The 12960-nt window shown below is 48.5% G+C and overlaps 2 protein-coding genes across 2 annotated transcripts in view; both read left to right on the forward strand.

Annotated features, from left to right (window-relative positions):
* The first annotated feature begins 544 nt into the window (after positions 1 to 544).
* On the forward strand, positions 545 to 6467 carry LOC135815186 (COMM domain-containing protein 4-like). The gene is made up of 8 exons (XM_065328449.1): positions 545 to 729; positions 849 to 920; positions 2919 to 2984; positions 3109 to 3148; positions 3744 to 3863; positions 4497 to 4577; positions 5310 to 5486; positions 5977 to 6467. The coding sequence occupies exons 1-8, from the start codon at positions 727 to 729 to the stop codon at positions 6018 to 6020; spliced, it is 603 nt and encodes a 200-aa protein (XP_065184521.1). The 5' UTR covers positions 545 to 726; the 3' UTR covers positions 6021 to 6467.
* A 2854-nt stretch (positions 6468 to 9321) lies between these two features.
* LOC135815196 (uncharacterized) overlaps positions 9322 to 12960 on the forward strand; it is a 47771-nt gene continuing 44132 nt past the window's right edge. The window contains exons 1-2 of the mRNA XM_065328461.1: positions 9322 to 10312; positions 11713 to 11943. Of these exons, the coding sequence (XP_065184533.1) occupies positions 9955 to 10312; positions 11713 to 11943 (589 nt within the window). The 5' untranslated portion in view covers positions 9322 to 9954. The remainder of the gene's footprint in view (positions 10313 to 11712; positions 11944 to 12960) is intronic.

The following is a 12960-nucleotide window of genomic DNA, read 5'->3' on the forward strand; positions in this document are numbered from 1 at the left end:
AAGACGTACGTGGCAGACTAGCCGACTGTGCATGAATTGATGTGCATTGTACAGTACCTGTATGTGAATATCATGACTGCAGACTGAACAACTGAGTCGGTCTGTGCAAATGCGCATAGACGCTGTGCGCGCACCATGCACACACACGGACACATACGTACAAAAAACCCGGTACATGTACCTGAGTCTGAGATGCGTGCGTGGAAGCAAGAGTACGTAACCAGTGGTTATGTACTCTTGGTGGAAGCAAGAGTACATAACCCCCCCTTGGCCCCCTTGGGGGTTATGTACTCTTGGTGGAAGCAAGAGTACATAATTATAGGGGTTTAATATGTACTCTTGCCCAGTCTTGGTGGAAGCAAGAAGCACACTGACACAGAAAAACCTGCATGCATGACCACACATGCTCCACACAAGTACAACACGCCAAATCCACAGTGCACGAGTGCTGCCATAGTGACCGGCGATCATTCATGCAGTCACGTGGTAGGCGTCCAAGGTACTTTCCCAGTTTGAAAGTCCAGTTTGCGTTTTTTGATCGAGAGACAGAAAGCAGAAAGACAGCAGCAGAAAATAGCATTTTGCTTGAATGTATGTTTGATTTTGCTCACTGCTTGTCGGAGTGAAGATCACCAGACTAGTTTCACTGGGTATCTATTTCCCTCTTGTGCGAGAGAGAAGGTGTCTACTCTAGCGAGATCGTGAGGTAGCTTCAGGCCGTCCAAAATGGTACGATTTGCTCAATTTTTGAATGTAGCATTTTTTCAAAGTTCTATTTCGAGTTCATCTGGGAACCCTTTGGCACACTTACTTCACCATGCTACGTAAATTCGTCTTTCTCTTCGCAGAGGTTCCGATTCTGCGGAGATTTGGACTGCCCGGACTGGGTACTTGCGGAAATCAGCATCCTTTCCCGAATTGTAAGTGCTGCCAAGTGGATGGAATCACGTCCAGTATCGATTTATTTGATTTCCAACCCCTGCTAGGCTCTTGGTTCGTGTTGTTGAAAGAGATGTACCAGCGCATATATGAGCCATGTGTTCAAATCTAGCAGTGATTGTGTTATCGGTTTATCGTTGGAGAACTAGAATAATACCTGGTGCGTGTAATTAATAACTTGACGTGGCCTGGGTGGAGCACACACAGACATAAGATACACACACGCAAACACGCACGCACACACACACACACACACACACACACACCTTTGACGCCCCGTATCCAGAGGAGATGATAGGCTACTGAGTCGGGCAGTACTTGAGGTGACGCTTCAAATCGCCACACGCACGCACATGCACACACCTCAGACATGCCCATCGCGAAGCGATGATAGCGAACAGCTATGTTAGACATAGCAACTTGTGCTGGGATTACACCATTCAACAGCTTGCAAGGCTGATGAATTGACCGCCACTATTTTTAGCCTGGTATCCACCACACAGCTGTTTGAAGTGACTTTTTCTGGCCAGTGAATCCCTATTTTTCATATCAATTTTTTCCATTTTTTCCCACACACCTTCCTTCTTCCTTCTTCTCCACTGCCATGACTGGCTAAGTGGCCCCATACGGGGCAGCTCTTGGATTAGCGCTGTCTCCGGGAAGCGGCACCAGGACCCGACGACTGACGTGACGGCGCATTCCCACGGGTTATAATTGCTATTGAACGCCGCGATGTACAACGATGCCGTGCGATATCCTGACGGCGGCGGAAACTGCGGTTGCACACACCGCAAAGCAGAGGCTTGTCGACAGGCTCTTGACGGGCAAGTACAATACGATCCACCCCATCAAGGCACTGGGACTTCCACTCACGGCGATTACTTGCCACGTCGAGCCAGGAATTGGGCTCAATGCCAATTGCCGCCAGGTCGGTCCGCACCACGTCCTTCCATCGCTTCCTCGGACCATGGGGCGGGCGCTTCGATGGCAAGGAGCCAAACAACAGCTGACGAGGGATGCGGTCGCCCCTCGGCATACGTGCCATATGGCCCAGCCACTGCAGCCGCCGCCTGCGAATCTTGTCAGCCGGCTGCTCCAAGTCGCCCCACCATTTCCGCACCTGCAAATTGGAGATGTGCTCATCAATCTGGCGTGCACGACCGATGTGCAAGATCATCCTCAAGCACTGATGGTGAAACACGTCAAGCCGCTGCAGGTCCCTTTGCCGTGTTGTCCAAGTCTCAGAACCATACAGGAGGACAGCCAGAACAGTGACGCCATAGACTACACGCTTGATGCCGATGGTGAAGTCCGAGTTGTAGAACACTGCATCTTTCCCACACACACACACACACACACACACACACATGGACACCTTGAACCTTGAACGTGCCCATTGCCGATGGCAATGATAGCGAAGGGACTATCTGCTAGCTTTGCAGTACGGAGCGTGGCGCTTGAGATCCCCGGGACGACGGCAGACCTTTCCACAGGCGCAGCGGAAGCCAGAGTCAGGATCAGGAGGAGCACGCGCGGGAGGACGACGATGAGCAATCTGCCTCCAGGCAGAGCGATCCTGGGCAGCATCAAACCAGCAGTCAGAAGGCACAGGGGGGGGGGGGGGGGGGGGGGGGGGGGGCTGTTGGAGCGGAGATCATCCACGATGACGTCACGCCACCGCTTGCGTGGACCATGGCGAGGGCGTGTTGCAGGGAGCTCCCCAAACAAAACTCGCTTCTGCATACGGTCGTCGTTCATCCGGCCAACATGGACACACACACACACGCACACACATACACACACACACACACACACACACACACACACGCTTGAGGCTGGTGTATACCTGGGACATCACAATGTACTTTAAGTACCTCCTTTGAGTATGCTGTAGTTGGATGCATCTCGTTGCTGGTTTGCGAGTCTCCTGTTTTCAACTGTGCTTGCGTATTTGCGATTTATGTGTGGCTTGCTGACAGACATCCATCAAGATGAAGCTGCTCTGCATTCAAGTCATTCAAGATCTACTGGGCAAAGCGATCGATGTAAGGTTTCTCCCGTGACGTAGTCCCATCCTTGTTTTTAGAAGTCAATGCTGGCTCCAGTGCGTTGTGTGCACGTTCCTTTGCAATATTCTTGTTGTCTTTTCCTGCCGTTCTTTGCCTGCAGTATGAGAAGGTATTCAAGCTTACTGGTGACGCTAAATACGGTACGCTTGAATGATCTTTTTGGAGAGGAAAATGTTTGTGTTTTCCTCAGTCTCCTTTGATCAATGACTGTGTTGGTTGTGAATTTGGGGCTTTAAAAGAGTGCATAGGTGCTGCTGTTCTTTGCTGCCTTCTCTACAACTGGCTCATCAGATGTATTCTCGAACCACGAGACCATAAGGAAGTGACGCACATCCGTCACGGATTTATTGGTGGCCCGGTCGATTTTGCAATTTCAATTTTCCCGCACCGTTTCCCTCTTTCTTTGCCCGGGTGACCGTGGTGCTGAGGTGCGGTGCTCACTCTCTGCTCATCCTGTGTGTGGGTATGGTATGGCGCTGTGTATAGTTGGAGCTGGACTTGAGTTCAGGATGATCTCCAGCGCACATTATGTCGTTGTGACGTATTGAGAGCCGGGTGCACACAGCGCGCAGAGGGATTGATAGAGTCTCCAGGCGAGACGTCACGACTGGAGTCAAGTTTCCAACTAAGACTCACACTATCTTGTGCATATTTAGTGGCTACACAAGATGAACGTGTTGTGCCGATTCTACCATGCTAACCTTGCTACTTGTCGAATTTGAAACATATCTGCAGAGCCATCGGATGTGAAGGCATCGATCGCCGCTCTGCATTTCATCATCTCCAATGCTGGCAAGTATGCCGTGGCCAGTGAAGTCCTCAGCAGCGAGCTGCAACAGCTGGGTCTTCCAAAAGGTAAGGGTTGCTTGCACCATGGAGTGCTGAACAATTTCAGACAAATGTTTCTGCAACACCTTTGCATCGTTGTGGAATTCCCGCATTTTGTCCTTGTTTTTCTGTGAGGTTGAGTCTCAGACACGTCGTTGCCACCTCAGGTCAATATAGCAGTTCCAAGGGCATGTGTGTGTGTGTGTGTGTGTATGTGTGTATGTGTGTGTGTGTGTGTGTGTGTATGTGTGTGTGTGTGTGTGTGTGTGTGTGCATGTGTGTGTGTGTGGGGGGGGGGGGGGGGGGGTGTACAGTAAATACACTGGGGTTGCACCCATCTCCTTCACTCACAACGTGTTCCAGTCATACAAGGTCCTGTTGAGTCAAGTGAAACATTTAAAAAATGTTTCTGTTTCCATGGTTGCCATGATCGTTTTTAAACGAAGTGTCATTTTTGCAGACCAGGTTGAGTTGTTCAGTATCTCGGCAGAGGACTGTACTGGTATTAGTTTATGAACTGTTTGTTCTACTTCGAAGTACCGGCTCTGTAGCATTATCCGCCTGGCAGGGCTAGGGTGGGGACATGTTGTTGATGTGTATTGCGCCGTGCGTGCGCACGCGTGTGTTCGCGTTTGTGTTGCTTTGCCACTATGTCTCCAGAGCATTCGTCGGCTCTGTGCCGGGCGTACGGTGACAACTTGACCAAGCTACAAGATCACTTCGCCGCCATCAGTTTAAGATGTGAGTTGTCCCGTGAACTTGATTTGCACGGTTTCTTTGTGTCTGTGGTATTATTGTTACTTTTTGTAAAATGTGAAGAACCCTTGTTATGTGTAGTCACCGAGCACCACAAGTTGTCAAAGTGCATCAAATAATGCCGTCACATGCATTATTATGCATGTGGGGTAGAAAGCGGCGTGCGTGATAGTGCTAGGAAGTGAACGCTTATCGTCAGAGTAACGCAACCAACCCTAACCACTTGGGGGAAGAGTGACGGGGTATGCTTGCGCGATTGTGTGTGTGTGTGTGTGTGTGTGTGTGTGTGTGTGTGTGAGTGTGTGTGTGTGTGTGTGTGTGTGTGCGCGCGGAAATAAACAGTACCATGTGCGAACATGCGTTGCTAGCAATCATCAGTGACTCTTCCCGTGTAGTAATGAGCCTGAACACTGGTTGGTTTCCAGTCGTCAATATCATGTTTTGCGGAGGTCTTTTGTTCACTTTGGCCAGCCAATCTTTATGACAAGTACTGTATGCTCCGTAGTATAAGCCACGCTTTACACACCAGTAATCCACCAAAAAAAGTCAGTGCGGCTTATACTTGTATGGTCAAATAAACGGTGATAAATCGGGTACTCTGAAGTAGATGTCTATATTTTGTGACAAAAAATCTGGTGCGACTTATACTCCAGTGTGGCCTGCACTCCGGAAAATACGGTTTACCATGTGTTCCATTCTGTGTACCTTGTGTTGCAGTGGGCTCTTTGAAGCAGTTGGACTGGCGTGTCGACTACATCCTCTCGAGTAGTCAAATCAGCGAAGTGCAGGAGCCCAGTGTGCAGTTGCAGATGAAGGTAAAGGCGGCGGAGTCGAACAGCGAGGAGAACGTTGCGTTCTCAATGTCCAGCGACAAATTCCGGGTTTTCTTATCTGGTGAGTTGCGTTAGTAGCATGGATGACGTATGATGGGAGAGGGGTGTGAGTGTATGTGCGTGTGTTGTGGTGGTGGTAGTAAGTGTGGTGTTGTGGTGGCCGTGGCTGTGGCGTTGGCGGTGGTGGTATTGAGCGTGACCGTGGCGGAGGCGGTAGGTAGGTAGGGGGGCGTGGCGGTTGCCTCTCTAGTGGTGTCGTTGACTAACAAAGTGGGATAGCTTAACGATGGAGACGTACTCCATAGTGCTCATCCAAGACCTATTCCAGGCGAATCTGACGGATATACCACAGTCACATTCTTCCACTACTCCTTGCTGACCAGTGGAGTTGTGTGTTTCCAGTGAGCGTGTGCAGCTGCTGACAACCACCTGCTGTACTGACTCACACTGTTGCCACCTGTCGTGTGCATTTGTGCGAGTGAGCGTGTGCTCGATTTTCCAGTCCATTGTCTGTATGCTTTTCTCCTGCGTGTTTGTTGTTTTTTCTTTAGAACTGAAACAGGCATACGCTATTGTTGAAAACCTCGCGGCGTAAACTCGACAAGCTCCGAGCGTCACAACTTGTAAGCATGTCCTTGCTGTATCAATCGCTGTTCTTCTCCACCTCTCATCCTGCGAACTAGTGTTTGAATAATCATTTTACATTATACACGTTAGGAAAAATTGATGGTAATTTTGCATGAAGATTTTCATTTTCTATTTTTTTTGCACCTTGTTGACCGAGGTGAATAAAGAGTATTGTCACTATTACCCGTTTGTGTTCTTGCTACTTGCTGGTACAGTATGCTTATTATTAAAATTTGTTCGCATTGAACTCAGAGCACGACTTGAGAGGCTAGTTGTGCAAGCATCATGATCAACAGCGTCTGGCTGCGTACTGTGTTTTGATCTTTTCTTACGTCATGCGTTCGCTGTTTCCACTGTGCAGTCAGAATTTTTGTTATTCCTTGAACGAAAAATGAATTTGTGGTTATGGTTATGACTCCACTGTGTAGTTCTGGGTTTTTGAAGGAAGAACGAAGCGTGCTGCTTGTTCGGTTTCGAGATATTGTTGCTCAAGGTTCGCGTGCAGATGCAGTTAGCACTTGGGGGTGTTTTGTCAAAATTAATTGCCACGTCACTACCCTTTTCATGGATAGACACAATCAAAATTGTGGTGCACACCCAAGGGTGACATTTTGCCCGTTTTTCTCGTACTGGCACACTGCAGACTAGTACAGTACCGTAAAAGTCCGTAAATAAGTACGTATTTACTTTCGAATTTAGTGACCACACCCATACTAACTTTCGGGCGGGTACTGACTTTCGGGCGCGAACTTACTTTCGGACCTGACTTGTGTGTAGTGGAGAAGTCATTTTCATGTCGATGTACATGCTACGTGTTGCATGTGCGCACCGTACCGGTACTTATTTCGGGCAGTATGTTTATCGGGCTTGACTTGACTTCAACAGACAGAGCCAAAAGAATGAAGGGGGTATTTCTTTCGGGCAGGTACTTATTTACGGACTTTTACGGTATTTAAATGTTGATCGGCTGACAGCATGTTACAAGGCGGTCTTAGGCGGATGATGCACTATGTCGAAAACCAAACAAGGCTTACATGCAGTAGTGCAGCGTTTCAGACCAGGGAGTAGTAAAACACCGGAAGCTTTTGTGTTCAATCTTACAATCATTATTTTCAATTGAGTGTTCTATTTATTTTTGAATTTGGGTTGTCTTTTTGCTTTGACTCTTACTTCATGGTTTCACATGATTGGCCCAAATGGCGTTGTGAATAAAACCGTTCTCTAGTAGTAAAATACCGGTATTTTACTACTCCCTGAGGCCTGGTTCAGATTCAAGTCATCTGAAATCCGGCTGGATCTATTTCGAAACAATAGCCTTATCTAACTAAGTGCATGGAGATCTACATGTACTTGCAGACTCCATTGCAGCCATTTACACATTAGGCCTGAAAACTATTGGTTAACATTTCAAGTGATGTGTGCAGCAAAGAGGCTTTCTTTGGGAGAGTAGAGGGACCAAATGAGAGTTTATTTTGAAAGAGGACCGGTTGTGCGAGTGAGGTCATCGAATATGCTTTTTTTGTGCATGGATGCAGTGGAATCAATGCTAGTTTTGTATTGAGTGCTGAACAGAGAGTCGTGCCCAAACGGTTTGGGTATGACTCCCTGGTGGTGAGTCTGGTGACCCATGATGTACGGCCAGTGCTGCAGGATGAACCAGTTCTTGCGCTCCACTATGCAGTATGTGCTATACCGCGGCGTTTGGCCACTCCACGGGATCCAGGCAAAGCATTCAAGAATCTGTAATGCTTTGCCTGATGATGGCGTGATCGCGTAACTAAAAATTAATAATTCTATCCTAGATCTCAAGGTGGTGAATGACTCATCTGTTCGGACCTCCAGCTCCTGATCCTCATGGCCTCACCTGGCACCTGCTGAGTGCTGGAACTAACGACACCCAACAAACTAACGACTACGTAGATCTAGTTCTACGTCACCGTGTACATGGTAGAGCACACGCTGAGGAATGGTGCGACCTCCTTTTGCGGCAAGTGAAAGTAACAGGTTAGTTGTCGCCGAGGCGGAACGGAAGTCAGACCGAAAGTTTGCTTTTGTTCGTCAAAAATAGTGATGACACCCTTCTCGAACAGACTCATGGCTCCAAACCGTTTCAATTCACATTCGTGACATTGTTATAAAATGAGTTCACCAGGTTCGCGACTGCAAGTAAAGACAAGAAGAGTCTTTCGAAAAAGACTCGTTCTTGATCTTGTCTAGCACGCTACAGAAGATCTACGGATGATATGGACGCCTCCGCCGAGGGATGTCGACCAACGGACCATGGATTGGTTCATAATTACAGGTGTGAACTCTTAGACTATAGCTATCTCATGTAAATCATGTATGTCAATCCACTTGAATCCCGACTGGTCACCGCAGACCCCCGCGTGAACCCACTCGCGTGATGCGCTGCTGGTGCTAGGGCATATCGACTAGATAGACGTCTACAGGCGCGTGCTCGGCGATGGGCACGGGGGGCACGTGCACCCCCCAAAAATTTTCAATCTGATCCAAGGCAATTGTAATGTATGCAAATATGCTCTAAAATTCAAGAAAGTTTGCAAACAAATTGCAGAAAATTGCCGGGGGGGCTCCCCTCGGCTCCCGTGCACCCCCCTAGTTGGGGGGCCGAGCACGCCCCTGCGTCTACTACTTTTACTAGAAAGTAGGCTACTACTACTAGTACTAGCGAGCCAAGCCAAGGTTTAGTATTAGGTACAAGGTGTGAACGCACCGTCGAGTCTCCCTCTCTCCGAGTCCTCCTTGCACTTGCTGTCTTTCACCACTGTGTTGCCCTAAAGTAAACTCTACAAAGTGAAGATGTGTGCACCCGAGAGAGACAATCATACTAAAGTGACGTAGAGGACCGCACGGAAAAGAAGTCACTGACCTAAGTCACTGTCAGTCCTTGCATAGCGAAATACGAGCTGCATTGGCAAGGGCATAACGATGTACGTAATCTCCGGTCTGTTCACGCTCGAGCTAGAACGGCTGTTTTATCCATGCGAAGAATGTCGCAAATACCGACAGAGCACTCTCATCTCAGCGGCTGTTGACCATTTCTGAGTTTTGCGTCACATCATGCAAGAAGGCCACAGTACTACCCCGTGCAGTGCTGGACGAAGATGAGCTTTGAGTTTGAGCGCACGGCAATGTCCATCTCAAGGCTGGTCAAACCGTTCCAGGCATGCTAGCTTCCAGATGCTGGTGACGAGGCTTCTGAAGTGGTCGGCGTGCTGGTCAGCCGGTGGCATGAAATGCGCAGCGTTGGGCATACGAAGGCATCGACCTCTAGGGACGGCATGCCGATACTATGCGGGCAATTATCACCTTGTCGTCTTCGGGTGCTTGAAGGTGCGTAGTCCTGATGGCGTCGCGAAGAATATGGATAAGGAAGACACCTCGTACTTGCGAGCACTTAATTTTTTGTTCGCGAGCCACACAAGCGAAAGCTAGGACGTCAGGCCACTTTCGGCCACCGAAATACGACGGAGCTAAACGACCCCCTTGAACTTGTAGCCGTCGACGAACGCCTGCAGGATTGTCCCAGTGGAAGGGCTGCTCCAGAGCGCGAAGGAAACATAATGCTGGCGAGATAGCCACCATGTTCGAGAGCCCATTTGACGATAGGAGCCCCCGCAGCGGCCTATCTCGTTGAATTATTCACGCCAGACGTCAATGGGAGAGGACGCGGTGACTTGGGTGATCCTGGATGATACCGCGTGAAGCGTGAGTACTCGGACAACGACCCTAGCTGAGCTCGACAACAGAGAGCCGCCACCAGAAATGGCGGAGAAGAAACGAGAATTTGATGGTCGCATTGGAACACCGGTACGTGGATGTGACACAGAGTGAAAAGCAGTACAGCAATAGCCATCACCCTGGGGTTTCATTCCTTGTGCATGGTAGACTGCACGGCTCTTGCCTGTGCCTGTGGCGGAGTAAACCAAGTGACATCTCGGAAAGACCTCTCCATCTTCATCCGATCTGACACGATGGCCGCTGCTGGAGACATCGACATCGACATGACATTGACAGCTCGAAATTGTTCTGCTGCGCAAGGCAGAAGCGCAATGGACGACGACTTCAGATCAGAGTTCAAAGTTCACCGAAGCAGCGCGAGAAGATTTGGAGCAAGTAGTTCGCATCCCAGGCGAATACAGCAACACAGGACAGCAATAAGTCGCAGACGACCAAGTGCGCTGCTCGCTATTGGACGCTGGAGCAGTGCATGGATGCCACTACTCCTTTTACTAGCTGGTAAGTGTAGCATTCCCAGTACCTTGTTACGATGAGTAGACATCACGCGGTCCAGAATGCAAAGCTGGACATTCTGACAAACTGAAAACAGAATTCAGAAATCAATCACTGGAATCTCTACATGTCGGAAGTGTCACTAATGAATGTTAGTATTATCTGCAATAGTTGGTCTGTAGTGATGACTTCTAATTCGAAAGCCATCTCTTACACCAGGACACTACTGCTACAGTAGTGTCCTGGTGTAAGAGATGCTCAGTGGCTCAAGCCTATTAGCCCAGGGAGGGACCCAAGCTAAACCTGGGGTCACACCATTATCACACTGCAAACATAATCATGATCAAATCTCCTTTTCAAGACCCTGGCCCTTGTCGCCCATGATACACACTGATGAATCACACAGAGTATCAGTGAGTACTGTAATTTCACAAATTTTCAGTGTACTTATATTTTCGGTACTTTCGGTGCATCTGTTTCATACCTAAAATTTCAATACATCGAACAAACACTAACACGTATAATCCAATGGGGAACTGCTTTCCTGTACCGAAAATTTCAGTTCACCTAACCTAGCCTTTTGCTCTCATACCGAAAATATTGAGCACCGAAAATTTCTGAAATTAGAGTATTTCATTGCTCCGTACACTGTTCACATCTTGCATGTGAAGTGTCACACTGATCAGGCCGTGATTTATGTGCACAGCGCATGCCATTTGAGTACGAGTACCCCATATTAAAAACATGGACCAAACCATAAAAAAAATGCTACTCTTTGCACACTTTCAGCACGTGTTAGACTTGACCCTGGTTTTATCGACTTGGGCATTTACATTGTACAGTCGTGGCCAAAGAAATCCGAACCGCGAATCAAATATAGCGCTACGTTTCCATTTCAATTACATCATGCACGATCCAAAACCCATCCAAGGCCTGCAGAAGCTGCGTGCGCCTTGGCACTGCCTTCAGCTCACGGGTTGGGTTTCCTTGGCCACAACTGTAGATTCCCAACATAATTCACTGACATGGCTGATCCAGTCCAGAAGCTATCACCAGGAGAGTAATACTGTTACGTAGCGTTTCACCTACTTTTATTTTTTATTTATTTCACTCAACTCGTGGTTCATGACCAATTGGCACGCAAAGTGCGAGGGAGGGGTGATAGCCAACCACGGCAAGAAAAGAAAAGAAAGGAGTATAGAAAAGAGTTGAAGTAAGTAGATACGACTGCTAGCTTACTCTGAATGCAAGCAGATTCTGCTCATGAGCAAAGTAATGTTGCATGCACTCTGGGTTGTTCATTATGCACGATGGCATTTGGCGGCAACAATGTGTACACCATAGCTCTTCACATGCTGCCTTTTCTCACTGTTGCTAAGTCCCCTTGTGACGCCGCTTGTGTCCAGGTTACCTGCTGTTACCAGTGCAGTCGGATGCTAGTGCACATACAGTATCGTCTTTGCCAGGCATGCGCCCGGAATTATACACGGAGGATGTAGACAGCACGGTGGATGGAATGCATTTCGAGGATGCCAGCGAGCGGGAGGACTCGGACAGTGCCGATGGCAGCAACAGCGATGGTGATAGTGATAATGGGAGCGGCGGAACTGTGGTAAAGGAGCAAGTGATATCAAACGGTGGGTGACATCAACAGCGTCTCCACGACTATTGTGTACTTATGTGCATGCGTTTTGGAACACGGGTTTGCTCTGGGATACCCATGAACTCACTGGCTCACAAGGCTCCCTGATGATAGAGCATTTCAAAGGACTTGCTCAGTGCAGCAGTTACTTCAACCGGCCATGAAGATACTGCTACCTTGAAGCATCAGTATAATAACACACCTCCAATGACTGTAAATGATCTGCGACCTAAATGGATTTATTCCCGTAGCTATGCAGAAGACGTTACTTCAGTAACGTCTGGCGCTAGCCAGGGTCCACACAGCTTTAATTCCCGTAGCTATGCAGAAGACGTTACTTCAGTAACGTCTGGCGCTAGCCAGGGTCCACACAGCTTTAATTTGATGTTTGTTTGTTTGTTTGTTTGTTTGTTTGTTTGTGTCACGCCTGGCGCTATCCCGTATCTGTCCCGTACCGTACCGTACCGTACCAGCCAAGACAGCTGGCCACAATATATTTTGGTTTGTTTGTGCCATCGGCATGCCTGACGCTATCCCGTACCTGTCCCGTACCATCAAGAATACGGTACAATCAAGAGAATGAGTATATATGCGGAGTGTATCGGGGGAATGCATTCAGTGCAGTAACATTTTGTGTGGATTTGTGTGCGAGGCCGAGATCCCACTAGCAGGCTGGCTGGGCCGCCTGTCGACCAGCCCGGGAATCGCATGTAGGCCGATAGCATAATAATTATAACGTATATAGATGTATAGCAGGGAGTCGTATTATGTAAACGACTCCGTGCTGTCTAGGGAGATTTTCTTGAAAGAAATACGAAGTAGGGAGATGAAGAAATGCAATTAGAATGGACGTTAGTTGCCGAATATGTGACATGATGCGTCAGCTAAAACAACCTTTGGAAGAGAGATCCCGTCGTCTCCAAAATAATCCTGAACGGGCGAGTCAGCGCCAGTCACAGGAAACGTCGGAAGAGAGATCCCGTCGACTCCAGAACGTCCGTGATCGGCAGAG

Source organism: Sycon ciliatum, chromosome 1 (assembly GCF_964019385.1).
Source record: "Sycon ciliatum chromosome 1, ocSycCili1.1, whole genome shotgun sequence".
Lineage (NCBI taxonomy): Eukaryota > Metazoa > Porifera > Calcarea > Leucosolenida > Sycettidae > Sycon > Sycon ciliatum.